This window comes from Macrotis lagotis, chromosome X (genome assembly GCF_037893015.1).
Source record: "Macrotis lagotis isolate mMagLag1 chromosome X, bilby.v1.9.chrom.fasta, whole genome shotgun sequence".
NCBI classification, from domain to species: Eukaryota; Metazoa; Chordata; class Mammalia; order Peramelemorphia; family Peramelidae; genus Macrotis; species Macrotis lagotis.
In genome coordinates this window covers 425943352-425961638 of record NC_133666.1, presented here as the reverse complement: position 1 = coordinate 425961638, position 18287 = coordinate 425943352, and the positions used below count along the sequence as shown (strand labels likewise).

The 18287-nt window shown below is 35.3% G+C and overlaps 1 protein-coding gene across 5 annotated transcripts in view; it reads left to right on the top strand.

Annotated features, from left to right (window-relative positions):
- Positions 1–18287, top strand: part of LOC141497715 (lipoxygenase homology domain-containing protein 1-like) — a 710463-nt gene that overhangs the window by 269567 nt on the left and 422609 nt on the right. For all 5 annotated transcript variants that reach the window (XM_074200482.1, XM_074200484.1, XM_074200481.1 and 2 more), the window contains 2 exons: positions 15485–15543; positions 16874–16918. In XM_074200482.1, the coding sequence (XP_074056583.1) occupies positions 15485–15543; positions 16874–16918 (104 nt within the window). The remainder of the gene's footprint in view (positions 1–15484; positions 15544–16873; positions 16919–18287) is intronic.

Below are 18287 nucleotides of genomic sequence, written 5' to 3'. Positions count from 1 at the left end.
CTCCTTTCTTGATTTTTGACTTAAGAATTATAGGTTTTCTTCATCCTATATTCTCATTACTTTCCATGATATTTTGCTCAGTACATATAAAAGTAGGCTCCCCCCTTTCTTTTCCAATTTAAATCTCTGTTGAACAGATATATTAGATTTATAGCAGATGAATATTAACTCTTATTAAATGTGCTCTCTCCCTGGCCAAGAGCTCATTATTACTATATTGTATTATATTGTGCCATGCTGTATCATGTCATGTTGTGTTGTATCTGTTGTGTTATGCTGTGTTGTGTTATGCTGTATTGTAAACTGTGGTCTAGAAATCAAAATCCTGTTCTTATCCATTTGTTCCCTTACCAAATGTGCCTCTCTAGCCTATGGTACTTGTCTTAAATTGGCATTAACAAAGAAAATGTCTAATGTTTCAATTTTTTTTGAGTAGTTCTTCACATTCATTAGTGATTCTTCCTACATTTTTTTTCTGTCAGCAATATTTATCCTGTGCCAATCACCAGAAGAGGTCTGGCAGTTTTCAGAAGATATTCTAAAAGATTCTAAAAGGATTGTATATGTCTCTATTGTTAACATAGGTTCAACAAATAATCACTTCAATATCCCTCAGGGCATCTCTACTTAACCCATCTCATCCACTCTTCCTCTTCTTCTTCTTCCCAGATGATTTCCCACTTGATGCCACCTGTGAAATATTTGTACTTGGTTGATGTACAAACAATAATTTTCTTTTTAGAAAATTCAGGCTTTTCCTTTACATTATGAACCTCATATAGAAGGTATCTATTCTTGCCTCTTTCTAGAGTTGGGGATTTATGGTATGGAACATTACATATAATGGGATATCTTAGCTACTTTATATAAACTATTTTCTAGAACTCTTAAAATACTTTGTTATACAACATTATTCTTTGAAAAGAAAGTAGATAAGGAACAGGAATTGATGGGAAACCTGGGATATATTGGGTGTTGTGGGGAATATTTGCAATCCCTGATACTTGGAATGTTAAGGCTAGTATAACATTTGAATCTGAAAGCTCTTGGCTGCAATAGGCTAAGATCATTTGGGTCCACACGAAAACCAGCATCAATATGCTGAGTCTACTGGAGAGCTTGGGGTGGGTTGGGGCACACCAGGTGTCCTGAGGAAGATTGAACTGACCCAGGTCAGAAATGGAACAGGTCAAAGCTTTGTTCAAATCAGCAGTGTGGTAGACCTGTGAATGGAACTTCTATCTGGGCTAAGACAGGGAGATCTAGTGTCAAAAATAAAAAAAAAAAACATCAAAAATACTTCCAAACCTGGGATACATTGGGAATTAGAGAAATTTGTTGTTCAGTTAGAAGACTCTCTAGCTCTTCAAAGTAACAGAGAAAATTGTCTTCTTATATCTCTTCTCATGAGGTCAAGGTTGGTGTTGGTAATTTTAAAGGATTCATTTTCAATTGTTTTGTTGTTGTTCTTTTCTTTTACAACAATGAAGTCAGGAAGCTAGGTGATTCAGTGGATAGAGTGCTGGGTCAGGAGCAAGGAAGACCTAAATTCTAATCTGACTCAGATCCTTACTAGCTATGTGACCCTGGATAAATCACAAGACCTCTTTACCTTGATCTACCAGAGAAGCAAATATCAAATCATTCCAATATCTTTGCCAAGAAAACCCCATGGACAGCTTGGTCCACAGGGTCATGAAAAGTTGGGAATGACTGAACAGTAACAACAATAGCAAGTTTTATATATATATATATATACATATATATATATATATACATATATATATATATATATATATATATATATAGTTTTCTTGGTTTTTGCTTACTTCACTCAGCATTAGCTTATAAAAGTCTTCTCTGCTTGTATGTGGTTACCATTATTTGTCCTTTCTTTAGAGTACAGCGACATCAGTTACTTTCATGTACCACAATTTGTTTAGATATTCACATTAATGAGTAGTAATGCTCAGTCACTTACAGGAATGCCTTAATGATCCTTCATCAAAGTTTATTTAAAATGGCAATAAGAAGCATTCTATTTCTTTATTTTTATTTCCTTCCTTGTCTGGGAAGAAAAACCAAGAAAAATATATGAAAATGATTTTAGTATATTACCAAGGATTACACAAATGTCAGTTTTCATTATAATTAACAAGAACTAAAAAAAGTATACTAGTCTGTGTATGGGGATGCGAGTCATTTTCTTTGTAAGGACAAATTGACCTACCCATCACTGTGTCTTTTCAAGACACTTAACCTTGTTATTCAGTTGTTTTAGTCATATCTAATCTTTCATGATCCTATTTTGGATTTTCTTGGCAAAGATACTGGAGTGGTTTGACATTTCCTTCTCCAGTGGATCCATTTTGTCAGACTATCAGAGGTTAAATGACTTGCCCAGGGTCACACAGTGTGAATCAAACAAGTCCATGAAACAATGTGTTGCAAATAGATTTATAACAAGAGAAATGAATGTGCATATGGAACCCGAAGTAAGTACAGAGACTTCACAATCCATCCAGAATTTTCCATACTTATGACAGTATAACAAGAAATCTCCTCTTACAGGGGTGTGATATGGGGGGGGGGGGAAGCTGCAGTTAAGAGTGGAAAAAGACAAAACCCCTCTCAAAGAGAAGGAGTAAGATGATGATAAAAGTTACATTCTTGTCCCTTCTAGACCATGAAGATATGATGATATTCTTTCTACAAAGGCCCAGTGGCACTATCAGTTTCTCAGGCTAGTGCAAATTGACTGGCATCTTTCTTGACTCTCAAGGATACATTGGGTATCCAGCTTGGGGTACAAACAACAAATTATGGACCTTCCATTGACACATTCAGGGTCTTCTGTATATTCTCGGTCTAGCAGGGTTTTGGGGGGGATTTTTATTTATTTATTTAGTTTTTGGTTTTTGCAAGGTTAAGTGTCTTGTCCAAGGTCACAGAAGCTAGTAAGTGTCTGAGGTCAAATTTGAACACAGGTCCTTCCGACTCTGGAGCTGGTGCTCTATCTGTTGTGCCACCTAGCTACCCCTCTGGGTCTAATGTTCCTGAAAAATATGACAAGTCAAAAGGAAAAGAGAAGAGAATATACACAGGGGCATTAGGTCTCCATCATAGGAGCTTGTATGCAGAAGCTGGAAAACCACTTGTTGGCTGAGATCTTTGTCTTTGAAATTCTGCAATTCTTTGACAGTCGTCAAAAAAAGGGGGGCAGGTTATATACTCTTCACATCTTAGTTAAAAAAGAAGAGAAAAAAAATGTAATATAGAACAGCTCTATCCTAAATGGAAATCAAACAGATTTTGGAACTTAAAGCATGAAATTCTCATGGAGATAAGAAATTGGACCATATAGAATAATTTACTCTTTAAAAATTCTAAGTAGCTAAAATTTCATTGTACATGCCTCATCTCTTTAGCTTTGTTATAAACTAACAAATTTCATTAGTCTTTTTATCTCTTTGTCTTGCAAATACATATTCTTTGATCATGTATGAGGGAAGCAGGAGGGAAAACATTCCAGAAATGGGGACAGCCAGTCATTTTAACTATGGTGATAATATATCCCAAATACTGACTGGATGAATATGAAGGTGAACAAGATAGATTGATTTTCTTTTTAAAATCTGGTCTTTTTGTATTGTTTTTCTTCTTTTCCTGATTTTACACACAAATAAGTATACTTCTGATAGAGAGGACATGTCTTTCTTTTTTAAAAAAAAATTTCCTCCAGTTACATGTAAAGACATTTTAAAACATTCATTTGAAAAGTTTTTAGATCCAAATTTTGTCTCCTTCCCTTACTTCCCCCTTGCCTGAGACAGTAAGTCATACAAAACATATTATTGTTATTAGTTATGTTGTGAAAGAAGGCACAGACTCAAAGAAAAAAATACAGAAAGTAAAAAATGAAATGCTCCATCAATTCAGATTCTATCAAATTATTTCTGTAAAGGTGAACAGTATTTTTCATCATGAGCCCTTTATAATTGTCTTGGATCATTGTACTGCTGAGAATATGGTTAGGTAATTCACAGCTGATTATCATACAGTATTCCTATTACTAAGTACATTGTTCTCTTGATTCTGCTCCTTTGGTTTTGCCTCCGTTGTTATGAATCTTACCTGTTTTTTTTTTTCTAAAATTCATCTCCTTGTAATTTCTTGTAGCATAGTAATATGCCATTACAATCATATACCATAATTTAGAACATAAAACTTTCAAGGGAACAAGACATTGATTCACAGGGCATTCTCAAAAAATCGAGGTGAAGTCAATAACTATTTAATAGGTGCTTACTCTGTGTGTGAGGTATTAGACCAAACATTCCTTCTAACCTCAAAAAGCTCATATTCACACAAGGAAGAGAGAGAGAAAACGTAAACTAGTAGTTACAATACATATAAAAAGGTGGTTAGGAAGCATAAGAGACAGTGTTGGACCTCAGGTCAGTTAGTCAGTAAGACCCAGGTTTAATTCTGACCTCAGGCTTTTAGTTACTGCGTGAACCTGAGGAAGTCACTTAGTGTTAAGCACAGTGCCTGCAGCTCTTAGCAAAGTGCTTGGCCCATATTGACTGAGTTGACCTCTATCTCAGTTTTCTCATCTTTAAAATAGGAATTATAATTTCACCTACCTCTCAGTGTGATTCTGAATATAAATTGAGATATATAATGTATTATATTAAATACATATAATATTATCATCTTTACTATTTTTATTATATTACTATTATGTTGGTAACATTTAAAGCTACACCATCTAGCAACGTTATTTACAATGTAAATGCATGGTTATCTCAGAGAAAAGATGTAGAGTTGGGATGGAGTAGAGTTTTGGGGTCATCAGGAAAAGCCTTCTGTAGAAAGTGAGAACTGAGTGTTTTGAATAAAACCAGAGAATGGGGACAGCCAGGGAAAAGTAACAGAGATTAGGTTGAAATGTGGCATATGAGTAGCAGAGGTTAGAATCCTGGAGAGAGAAAAAAGATGCATGAGACTGAAAAGGTAGGAAGAGGCCAGGTTGTGAAGAACTTAAAATATCAAAGAGATGACTTTATAGTTGAATCCAGAAGGTAATAGGGATCCCTTGGAGTGCTGGGGAGGGCAAGGGATAATTAAACTTGGGTTTTAGCAAAAGTCACTTTGGCCGCTGAGTGGGGTGGGGGAGAGACTAAGCAGCACATACATATTCATTTCCTCTACAGTATGGAGGTATATGAGACTAGGTATTTGTCCAGGTCCTAAAGTTAAACAGCTCCTCCACGGTGGAGGCCGGCATGGAACACAGGTGTAACTGGCCACTAGCCAGTAATACAGGTTCCGCTCCTGTCATGAGCCGCTGCTGCTCCGACACCAGAATCTTATCTCTTTGTGTGAAAGGCCACAAGCAGAGGACTGATGTGAATCCCGCAGGAGGCTCCGGGGGGAATGAGGCCAGCTGCCTTTGCCAGGAACCTAGAGGGAGCTGCTCATTGTTGCCTGCACTTCCCCATCACGCACAAATGGTGCATGACAGGGCGTTTTGTGGATAATTAGCACCGGGGTCTGGTCAGCAGAAAATGCTCAGCTGTTGAAATCACAAAGGTGAAAAAGGAGAGAGAATTTCTGTCATTCTCTTTGCTCCTTAGGGGGAAAAATAAATTCCACAGAGAAACGGAATTAGGACAAGGAGAAAGACCACCAAGCGACAGTTCCCTTTCTGAGCCAAAAAAAGTACAGCTAAAATACAATGCTTAACTACGGGAAGAGAATGCTTTTGTCCATCACAGATGCTTCATACATTTGTACATGGCCCATTTTTCTTCAGTTGAACACCCACGTCCTTCTGGTTTTATTTTAATTCTATACCTGAAGATTTTTTTTTTATTTCCTGTTTTTTCCCCCAGTACCTATAATAGATCACAGGTGTATACATTCTTTAGTGTCTACAATTTGTCTTCAGGATTTTTTTTTGATATTTAAAATTTGATTTAGAGAAATATGCAAACCACCTTATGAACCTCTTGTATAATATTTTCTTAGGGTTTACATTGGGCCATGACCTTTTTAGTTTGCTTGTTTTTAAACTGGAGATGTCTAAGACTCTCTCACTCTCCCTCTGTGTGTGTGTGTGTGTGTGTGTGTGTGTGTGTGTGTGTGTGTGTTATTAAATTCATTTTATTGTCATGTCTATTCTCTGTAATGGGGCTACTTGATTTTAATTATACACATAAAAGAAATAAAAGAAATAATTCCTACATACTGACTTGTGATACCTATTTTTGCTTGTCCATTGGGCTTACGAGGGTGTAGATAAACTGAGATTTAAAAAATTAAACTTTCTAGCCTTAAGACAAGCAGTGCCTTCTGCCTCACTATGTCAGCATCCATTACTCCTGATTCAGGAAATGTCTTTGACATGAGCTTCACAGGGAGCAAGTTATTAGCCACAAAGGTCTTCCTTCAGGCAATGCTGAAAAGAGGGACAAAAAGATGGAGGAAATAGAAAATATAAATGCAAATAAATTATATTTTGAAACCAGTTGCCATGTGACCAGTTTTATACTGTTAAATACCAAGCTATATGGTCTGGTAGATAGAATGGTCATATGATTTAGTAACCTAAGAAATGGTGCCCAACTGCTGGCTGCTGTGTTGGTTCTTGCTGTTTATATCATATTTCTCATTTGCCAAGTGCCCTATTTCTGCTCCTGATTATTCAAATGCCTTCCTATTAAGGGAACAATACCCTAATGTCCTTTATTTTAGAGACTTGGAAATAAGGTGATGGAAAGTTTGATACTTGGAACGCAGGGTTAGTGTGGGAAAAATCTTTTGAATTTTTCTGTGACTTACTGTGAGTAAATGACTTTCTTTTCTTCACTAGTGTATTAGGAAGAAATGTCACAACAAGAGAGGAATGTGACTGAAAGAATTGTAGAGACCAAAGAGCTCACTTTCTTTGGAAAGTGCCCAGATTATGAGCTTCACCCTCCTCATTCCTCTATGTGGATCACGACATAATGATCCTTTCCTTTGTATTTGTAGGGACAAGAAGTTATTTTTAATAATTCTATCCCTAAGCAAAATAGTGAGGTAGCTGAAATTGTCTTTTTAGTCTCAAACCTCTCCATTCTATTTCTGATTATGAAATTAAGTTATTATATATGTTAAAGGCACAGTGCAGAATACAAAGTTTAATATCTATAACACAATCTTGCTCTCAGGCTAATAATTTTGCAAGAGAGAGAAGTCATGGAAACAAGTAAATATATTCTGGAATAAATTTCATAAGACCAATAAAAATTACTATTACAATTAATAGGAAAGATATCTCTGCTATGACAAACACTGCCCAAACCACTGCTACCCTGCTCTCCCTCTGTCTTGTTAGAACTTGCAATTTGACATTTTCCACTTATCTTCATTCTTGGGATACTTACATTAAAGAAAAAACACAAAACATTCTTCAATCTGTGGAAAAAAGACATTTTCCTCTGTTAAAATAATTTTAGATATTAACTAGCTGATGAGGGGACAATTTTTTTGGAGAAGAGGGGAACTTCTTGGGAAATCAGAATTTGGAAATCCTTTAAGTTAAAGATGCATAAAATAAAAGGATGGCTATATTTTGTCCTAAATCACTATATTCAGAATCCAGACTCAGAGGTCTACTTTGCATTTACATGCTTTCAGTTTACATATTTACCTCTCATTTAGCCAGAGGAAAGGGGGGGGGAGAAACTAGAGAAATGTATAGGATCAAAACTTCTTTTTAAATGTATCCAATACTAAAGAGACTCCTTAAAATCAATGTTTTCCAGATACTTCTGTTTGCATGTGCCATCCTACTGATGGCATTGGACTATTTGCTGAATTATTTGACTATGATTTTAGAATATTGGTATTTCTGTTTAAAACATAAAATTCCAGGTGATCCAAAGGGTAATTGATTAGATATATGGTATACGTAATTGGGTCATAGCATATTACCAACTGTGACTTGAATTCAAGTTGTGCCTGAAAGGAAAGTGAGCTGGTCCTTTAAGAGGGATAATAATGGGGGCAGATGATGCAGTGGATGGAGCACTGCTCTTGGAGTCAGGAGGACCAGAGTTCGAATGTGACCTCAGAAAATTGACACAAACTAGTTGTGTAACACTGGACAAGTTGTCCAGAGTCATCTCCAACCATCCCGATTCATATCTGGATCCTTCAGATGACTCTGGAGGAGAAAGTGAGGCTGGTGACTTAGCACAACCTTCCCTCACTCAAATCCAATTCATGTGTTTGTCATGGCATCACAACTCTGATGTCATGGTCTTCTAGAATGAAGCACAAACATTAAATCAAATGCTATGCTGATATCTATGAAATATTTTAAAAATATTTAAAACGTCAAATGACTTTGCCATTTTGAGTAGGTCATCTATAGACACTTTACAGAAAATTTAGGTGATAACAAAACATATGTCATAGACAATATTCCTGGGTTCCTAGTGAAAAGAATATTGGATTTGGAAATAGAAGACATTGGTTAAGATCCTGATTTTTTTTTTTTACTTACTATCTCTGGGTCCTTGGGAAAGTTACCTTACTTCTTTATCTTTCTTTTCCCAGATGTTGCCCAATTAAATTAGCTTAAAGAACTCTTCTAGATCTAAATGCTATGGTCCTTTGTGATCCCTGAGTTCTCATCCATCTCTGAGAATCTTTGACAATGATTCTAGGAATAAGTCCAAACCTATCATAGCTAAAGAATCTAGGGATATGGTAAAGCTATAGTGTCACCTCACCTGTGCACTAAATTGTTCATTTGAATATTTTTGAGACCATAAATGATCTGGCATGAGCAAAAGATGGAACCATAATGATACTGCTCATTCTTTGGGATTCATATATATGCTGACCCTATTGGGCATTGCTTGAATTGAATGAATTTATGCTAAATTATTACTGAATATTGATGATTTGAATGTAGTTTTTTTAATCAGTCCTAGTGCTCAGTTAATGGATTACCATCATGGCATTATGAAAGTTTGCCATAGCAATTTGCCATGACAGCTGGGAACAAAGAATAATAAAAAAGTCAGGAAATTGAGGATTTCCCTTTCACTAAGTTTAGAGGACAAGTGGAACTTTGCAGTGATCTGCGTATAACACGTGATATTTGTGCTTTGGCTCTGGCCAAGGAACAGTTAGAAATGCACAAAATAAAGGGTGACCTTCAATCTAGAGAAGGTATAAGAATAAAATAAAGAAAGACCTTTACACTTTCTAGTGATGATTAAAAAGGTTTGAGTGACATAGATTTTTGATAATTTTATCATTTTGTTAATTAGGGCAGCCCATTATTAATTAAAAGGGTGGTCATTTGTTTATCTCTCTGAGATCAAATACAATCATTGCAACAGGCTCACAGTTCATATATCCTTAAAAAATTAGGTGTGCCTGAGAGGTGTCATTCAACTCTGGATAGCACGGTGGAAAGGGAACTATATTAAAATGAAGGGTTTAGAAACTATCTCTATACTCAGATTTACTGCCAGATTTGGGTTACCTATTCAAGGAATATATACTCCACCAAGACAACCCCAAGAGGGCAGCTAGGTGGCACAGTGAATAGAGCACTGGTCTGAGTCAGGAGTATGGGAATTCAAATCCAACCTCAGACACTTGACCCTTACTAGCTGTATGACCTTGGGCAAGTCACTTAACCCAATGCCTCTCATTGAGGGCTATCTCCAGTTGTGCTGATTCATATCTGGTCCCGGGACCCCAGATGACTCTGGAGGAGAAAGTGAGACTGGTGAGTTAGCACAGCACCCCCTCACTCAAATCCAGTCTACTTGCTTGTCATGACATAATCTCCCCTGATGTCATGGTTTTCTTTGAGAATAAAGGACAAACAACATCATCATCTCCCCACTGGAGCCTGACCAGAACACTATACATTTTATCAGGATGAAGTATTAGATAAGAAAATCCAATCACATTAACAGCAATGTCCTTCAAGAGGCTGAACTTTTAAAATTGGGATTTTGGAAGAAGGGGAGAACTCTAGATTTCCTTAAAATATTGACTATTAATAATCATTTTTGCATCTTAGAGTCCATGTGTTTGGTAGAGTCAGGAGCCATGATCTAAATTTAATTTTCAAATTAGTTATGCAAAAAAAATTTTAAAGCATTGATTTTTTTTTCAGCTATGTGGCACAATGTCTAATGTTAGACTTTAAGTCAAGAGTTCAAATTCTATTCCAGACCCTTATTACTCACATAATCTTGGGCAAGTGACATGACCTCAATCAGTCTCAGTTTCCTTATTTGTAATATGAACTCTGTATTTATCCATAACACTTGAACTAACCAATTCACAGGCTGTTGTGAAGAATACCACTTTAAAAACTTGAAACATTGAATGCAAACTACTATTATTACAACCACATAAGAGATGCCTAATAAGTAGCTATTGAGTGAATTAATCTTTCAGCTCCACAGTTCTCCTTATCTGCTCCCCCTCCCTCCACTTAGCTACAATCAGGACCAATGGTACTTTTGCTCCTTATTCCAATATGTTTCCTAATAGTAATTTGAGATAATAATTTAAAATAATTTAGTATAATTTAATAAATAATTTAAAATAATTTAAAAACCAAAAATATGAACTTTGTTTTTTCCTATTTTTCTAGCTGTAGTTCCTACTTTTATCTTATATAAACCCTTCTGCAATTAATATTGCCCTTCCACACCCATAGTATTCATGTTGCACCTTTGTTTGTGCTATTTCTTCTACTTGAAACGTGCTCCTTTCAACTGTGCCTGTTTGAAGACCTTGTCTAAGGACCTCACTGAGGAAAATAATTTAAATGACATTTGTACATCTTGGAAGCTGTAACCAGCTGACCCCATATCCCACTCCTCTGAAATGAGGTAAAATGAGGTCAAGAACCATGAGTTTCCCCTGGAGTGCTTAGTGTAACTATCCATCACAGGCAGGCTAGAGGGCAGCACCCAGAGTTGAAAAAATATTTGAACTATAGTGGATTTTGTTCCCTCTGGGAAGAAGTCAAGAGTCTGAGGGTAGGGCTTCTTTCTTTTCTTTTCCTTTCATTCTTCCTGAGATTTATTTATGCTTAAATTTCACAGTCTCTTTTGTATTTTTTCCCACAACCTTAATTCATTTAAACAAAAGGGTTTCCTTCATCAATTTGCTGAACATTATCTTTAAAATTTATTTGGAGTATTCACTGGAGGTGACTTTGAAGGAGTTATTTATTTTACAAACTACTCTTACTACAAGCCTGCAGTTTGAATGAGAAGGTTAGATGTCCTGGAAGAGGGACTCTCCAAAGCAGATTCCTATAACCTGAATATAGACTCATTAAGATTGCTACTAGCTGAATGAGTCAAATAGAGCCATAGATCCCTTGTGGGTCCTAGAGGACAAACTTCCATTTTATCTGAATATAGTGTAGCTGTAGGAAGCTAAATGTGACTAGAGGAGAAAGTCCTGCCTCTTAGGCATAGTCAGAGAGCTTTCCTCTGGACCTCTTTCTGATTGGAGGAAGAAGTGAGGAGAGCTCTGATACTTCAAGTTCCACAATATGAAATAGTGTTGTAGTGATCCTATCTAATCTTTGAAGCCTGCTCAAAAGATATCTCTTCCACAACACTTTCCTTGAACTTCCTACTGAATACCAGTAAGATTTTATTTGAGCCATTCTCATTGGAATTAGGAATACTATTCTACATACATGTCATATCTTCCTATTGAGGGGAAGTATGATATGTATGCTTCTCTAGGGCAAGAACTATTTCTTTATATCTGTCAAGGTACCTTGAATAGTGCCTTGCATGATATGTATTCAGTAAACTTTTAATGAAAGGAAAACAGGAAGGAAAGAAGAGAAGGAAATTAAAAGGCATGTGTATAATTGAGAGTAATTTTTCAATATGATACCACAAAATAAAAAAAAAAACACTCTCAGTCTTCACTTGTGGGAAATGGGTAATATCTTTCAGGATTTTGTAATACATTTAAAAATATCTTATATTTAGAAACATGAAAAAGACTTAAAGATTTGAATAGAAGATGGAAAGAAGTGCAAAGTACAACTGCCTTAGTGGAAGAAGAGAATATTAATAAAAAAATTATCATGAGACAGTGAGCTATCACATTTTTTTCCCCAAAGAGGCCACTATTAATAATTTCTTGCTATTCTGAGCATGTGTCTGTGCTGCCGCAGATCTCGGTACTTTGTCAGTTTATGCTCTTCCTTGGTGTGAAATTGACAAGCAGTGATGGTGGGAAAAATGACAGAATGAGGCACAGGGATGGCGGCTGCGGTGCAGTCGCCTGCTCATTGTCTAGCTGGGGGTGGGGAACTTGTGCATTCTTACTCATGTATTTAGCTTGACTCTTAAGATGTTCTTACAGTTAGGAAATTGTTCTTTGGGCTGCAAGTACCTTAGAGATGAGCTCATCTTTTCTCTCACCCCCCACCCCCCCACCCCTTCCTCCACCTGTGCATTGCAGGAAAAAGAGCTAAGTCATTGAACTTCCTTGGACTTCAATTTCCTCATCTGTAAGATGAGGGGGTTGAACTAGATAATGTACAAAAGTTTCTTCCAGTTCAAAAATCCTATAATTTTCCCAGGGAGAAATGTGGTATATCAGAAAGAGCACTGGCCCAGGGTCAGAGTGCTTGGATTCATATATAACTCTCATGCTTATTACTTCTGTGATCTTGAGCAAGTTATTTAAACTCCCTTGGCTTCAGTTTCTTCTGTAAAATGAAGGGATTTGGGTTAGATGACCTTTGAGTTCCCTTTTAACTTTAGATCCTATGATCCCAGGACCCATTCTCTCACTTCTTCTCATCTGCCTCCTCTCCTCTGACCTTATTCCAGCCCAGCTTTGAAGATCAGAGCCATAATAAAGATGAGGCATGTGATGTAAATTCCTCAGGTGGGCAAAGCTCAAGGGTATACAGATGCAAATATACAGATACACACATACACATTTATGTACCTATAAAATATGTATAAATAAATATCATATGTATTTATACATATTATATATGTTTATATAATATGTATAATACACACATATGGATACTATCTTAAACACATTAAAATGGGGAACAATTTTATATTCTTGCCTCAGGCACAAAATTAACCGGTTACCCTGCTGCTGGAAGCATTCTATAGTCATCTACCCTAGTCTTAAAACTCTCAGAGGAATATTGTCTAATTTTTCCTCAGACATTTATTTTGATATTTTCTTTCTATGCTAGTTAGATGAAAAGTTCCTAGGGTGCTTATGGATAAATAAATATTCCATTTACAGGTGGGTGAAAAAAGTTTCAGGATTTGATCACCAAACTACAGAAAGCTCCAGGCTTTCCTATACTCTTCTAGGATTGTAATCAATTCTGAAAATTCAGATTTATCAGGAACTTTCCTCAATTGCTTTGATTCAGGAGAATTTTCTTGCTTTAATGCTTCATCCTTCTGGAGGACCTTCAGATCTGATGTAAGGATCACAATGATCTCAAATCTAGCAAATCTGTGTTGGAAATGAAAGTCTAGCATATCGATAGCTATATATGTGTTTTTATTTTTAGTGGTACAGATATCTATATGTACACACACACACACACACACACACACACACACACACACAAACACCCAGATAGATACACAGATATATAAACAATGAGGGTATTAGAAGCCATGGAGCTTGAAGAACTGTGAGTGATGGTTTGAGAAAAGAAGGATTGGGGGAATATGAAGACAGGTGATGTAAAAGAGAACTACCAAGCAATTCGAGCTGTCCAAGAGGAAAAAGCAGTCTCAGAAGGTACTGAGTACTCTTTCACTAGAAGGGGTTTTTTTAGGTTTATTTTTTTGCAAGGCAATGGGGTTAAGTGGCTTGCCCAAGGATTCACAGCTAGGTAATTATTAAATGTCTAAGGCTGTATTTGAACTCAGGTACTCCTGACTCCAGGGTCAGTGCTCTATCCACTGCCACCTAGCTGCCCTGCACCAGAAGTCTTAAAGTAGAAACCAGAAACTACCTTTCATGGATATAAGAGAGATTTCTGTTTCTGTATGGGTGGGACTAGATGACCTTTTTTATTTCTTCCAACTCTTGGGACTTTGCAAATTTTATGACTATACAAATACACACATATGTGTATTAATAGAATACATTTATGTTCTAATCCATTTTCTGATTCTTCTTTTATGGACTATTTCATTCCTTATCAGCAGCCTATATAAAACATATGTGTGTACTCCAAAAATAGCCACTCACTCAGAATAAGTAAAAGATTTATTCTAGGCTGGTGATAAGAAATGGTGCCTAAAGGATGATCTGATAGACTATTTTAGAAAATCATTAAATTGTCAGCCCTTCAGAGACCTTAAAGCTTTCCCTTGAATTATAAGTGAGCAGATTTGGCCCTCTGAAATCTTCAAGGACATTGACCTAGAGAAAATCTAAGAGGAAGGACTAGTTATAGAACCCTAGCTTCAAGAAACCTTTGGTGCTTAGGATTCTCTCACGGCACTCCATTCTGCTTTTTAATATATTCTGTCAATTGAGAATCCAGCATACTTGCTTTTCAAGAAGAGAAAAAAGAGAGAAGAGGACCCAGGACACTTTTAATTTTAATTAGCCAACAAATATTTAGCTGGTACATGGACAGGAAAAGTTCCAACTGGATGTTAAAGATGATTTAGATTCAGAAAACTGTAGACTAATGAAGATGGCATCACAGTTAGAAGGGAAATGAACAAGCATTTATATAGCACCTATTTTTTTAAATATCTCATTTGAAAATTACAGCAACCCTGCAAAGTAGTTGCTATTTTAATTCACATATTTCAGTTGAAGAAACTGAGGCAAATAGAGATTTATATAAATTTCTCAGTGTCAGATAGGTAGTAAGTGTCTGAAACAAGATTTGAACTGAGGACTTCCTGACTTCAGGTCCAGCACTCTAACCACTCTGTCACCTAACTGCTTACAAAGAATGGCTTGACCCAAAGGTTTGGAGGCCATAATGAAAAAAGGTATATTCATGGGGAAATGTAAAGATCATTGTGACTTCATTAGAGAGGTCACTCATTCTGGAGAGTGGAATGTAGAAGAATTATATGTTAGTGGTTTATTAGGTTAGAGATGAAGATTTAAATATTAAACAGAAATATGCAAAGTAATTTATATTTCATCTTTTAAACCACTGTTATGATACAAATTCACTATTCATAATGGGCAACTGACTCATTTTGGGGGCTTAATTTTTAAAGATGACTTTTTATATTGGCGATCATGTACAAAATGAATATGGGGTCACATAATGTAATAATAGCATGAAAATTAAAATCTCTTTCTTTTTTTCCCTCTTCTGCATTTGCTTTTTCTTCATTCTTCTTTTTTCCTCTCTCCTCTCTTTTTCTTCCTCCTTCGGTTTCCATTTTCTCAGATGGCTTCCTTTTATGTCCCAGGGCATAATTCATTCAGAAATAGAACTTTATTCTCAAGGTAAGTTTGAGAGCACAAAATTGTGTTGTTATCATCAATGTTCTAAAAATATCTCCCTACTCACCACTTAATTTCTATTTGACAAAGTATAATATTTTCATTCAATTTTATTCAATTCAGTAAGAATTTCTTAGGTTCCTAACTAAATGCCAAGTTAGGGACTGCTGCTGAGGACACAAAGACATCAAGGAAACAATTCTTACCCTCAAAGAGGCTTAAATTTTGCTTGGAAGACATAACATATAAGCAAATAGGTGAATAGAATAAATGTTATGCATATTATATATACACACAAATATAATTCTTTTGCAAAAAATTGCATATAAACATAAATACATTTTTGTTGTTGAGTTGTTTTTAGTTGTGACCAACTTTTTGGGACCCCCATTTGGGATTTTCTTGGCAAAGATACTAGAATGTTTTGCCTTTTCCTTCTCTACCTTATTTTACAAATGAGAAAACTGAGGCAAATAGGGTTAAGTGATTTGCTCAGGTTCATACAACTAGTTAGTATCCGAGTTCAGATTTGAACTCAGGTCTTCCTGACTTCTTGACTTCTGGCACTGGATCACCTAGTTGCTAGTATAAACACACATGCTTACATATATATATGTTATGTTTGTTTGTGGGTATATGAACACACACATGTATATATATATATATATAAAATGCAAATAGCATATATTTATATTTGCATCAAATGCATACATATATACATACATATTCACATGAGAGAAAAATCACTTGTAAGTGGAGAACTAAAGAAAGACCTCATATTGGAGGTAGCACATGAGCTAAAACTTGAAGGGAGTTGAGGGTTCTTAGTTGAAGTTAGCCCTGGAAGAGAAGTTAGTTTTCTATAAATTCAGGGTAGGGAACATAACAGTACATTTTCTCATACTTTCCATGTATTTTATATTCCTACCCTCACTTTACTCTTCATCCTTCCTAATTTCCAAGATTCAAACCTAGATTACAATGATAATGTTATGTAGTTTCTTCTCCTATTTTAACAAGACCAACAGCAAGAACAATAACATCAAAAACAATCTGGGAGATTTTCTGATCTTCCATGGGCAAACACCTTATTGCCTCCTATTTACTCAATTGGGAAAAAAATAAAGCATAGTTCACAGGGGAGTTGGACCCTTTTTCAGATGTTTAGAGGAAATATAGGAAATGGTGCCCGATAGTCACAAAGTTCATGGGGTAAAGTAGCCAACTTTAAAACTCTGTAGTCATTAAGGAGTTAAACTCATATACTCCCCCCCCCTTTATAATGTCATCAGACAGGTCTATTATTAACTGCACTTCACTTTTCTGTTTGCAGAAATGCAAATAAACCATCAGCTTAAAACGCAAGAGGAAGCAAATGGTAAATGTTGTTGCAGCTTTTCGTCTTCTAATCATCTGAAAGAGTCTATTTCTGTTCTAAGATTACCTGCCTTGCTCATTTTTCTAGTCTATTCTTATTCACTATAAAAATATTGATTGAAAATACTTAAAATGAATATGGCAATGAACATTAAAATGAATTTTGATGGAGAAGGAAAATTACATGAATATTTTGTTTTCCTTATGATGTTTTTTCTTATTGCTCTTTTCCCATTTCAGCACTTTTAACTATCTTGGAAAATAATCATTTGTCTAATAATTAATTTCTATGAATTCATATTGATTTTGCTTCATTTGACAAAATGTGCATATTACCTTCATAGCTTTCTGTTTAAGATCATTGATGTTTGTTTTTTTCCTGTACACTTTTTCATTCCTCTTTGCATTTTAATATTAGTATTGATTTAAATAAGATACATACATATCTCAGTCAACAAACTAGTTGCTGTCATAAACACTTTCTAGTTGAACAATAATTTGGAAATCACCAGGAGAGAGTGACTAAATGTATTTGTAATTTCCTGTAACATTCAGGATCTCCACTGAGACTTAACCATTTAATTTCATTTTTTTGTACCTGTGATAAATAGCTAATTATATAATTTTGTTCTAATTATATTATAAATTTAGTCAGCACTTTAATTTCACATATTTTATTTTGAATAACAGAAAAGAGGAAGGAAGATCCCATTCTTTAATTAATTTTTTTTTGGAAAATTGAGTCAGATCAGATTTCAGATTTTTTTGTATGATCATAAAATATGCAAGTACTATTGTTCCAGGAAGTCCAAAACTGCCTGTGCTTGAGTAAAGAGAGAGACACAAAAGTTTAACTTCTATATTAACCAAAAGATGAACAATAACCTACATTAAATTTCATGAAATGCACTAAGGCTTGAGTTACAGTCTCAGCTGGAAAAAAGTTTCTTAATTACCAATTTTATATATCTGTATATAATTATATGTAATTTATAATATATAATTATCTTAATTAAGAAAAAAAGCATATTAACAGCATAGAATTTGCAAACAAAGTTGCTATTTACAGATTAAAAAAATCCTTGGAGAAAGATTTCATTCTGGGGTAACATTGTTGACTTTGGATGTAAAGAAGGTTGTTTACCTAGACTTTTACTTACTGAATATCAGATATATTTCTATGTATCTATCTATCTAAAAACTAACAGGACTTAGAACTGAGGGTTATAAATCCTCCAAATTATAGCAATCCATGAAATGATTAGCTTTCTTGCAATTCAATGAGTGAACAATTCCAATATTTAAGGGACATTCAGTCTTAAAATAATTTAATTCCCTTCTCCTAACTGCCCTAGGATATTCACTGATTT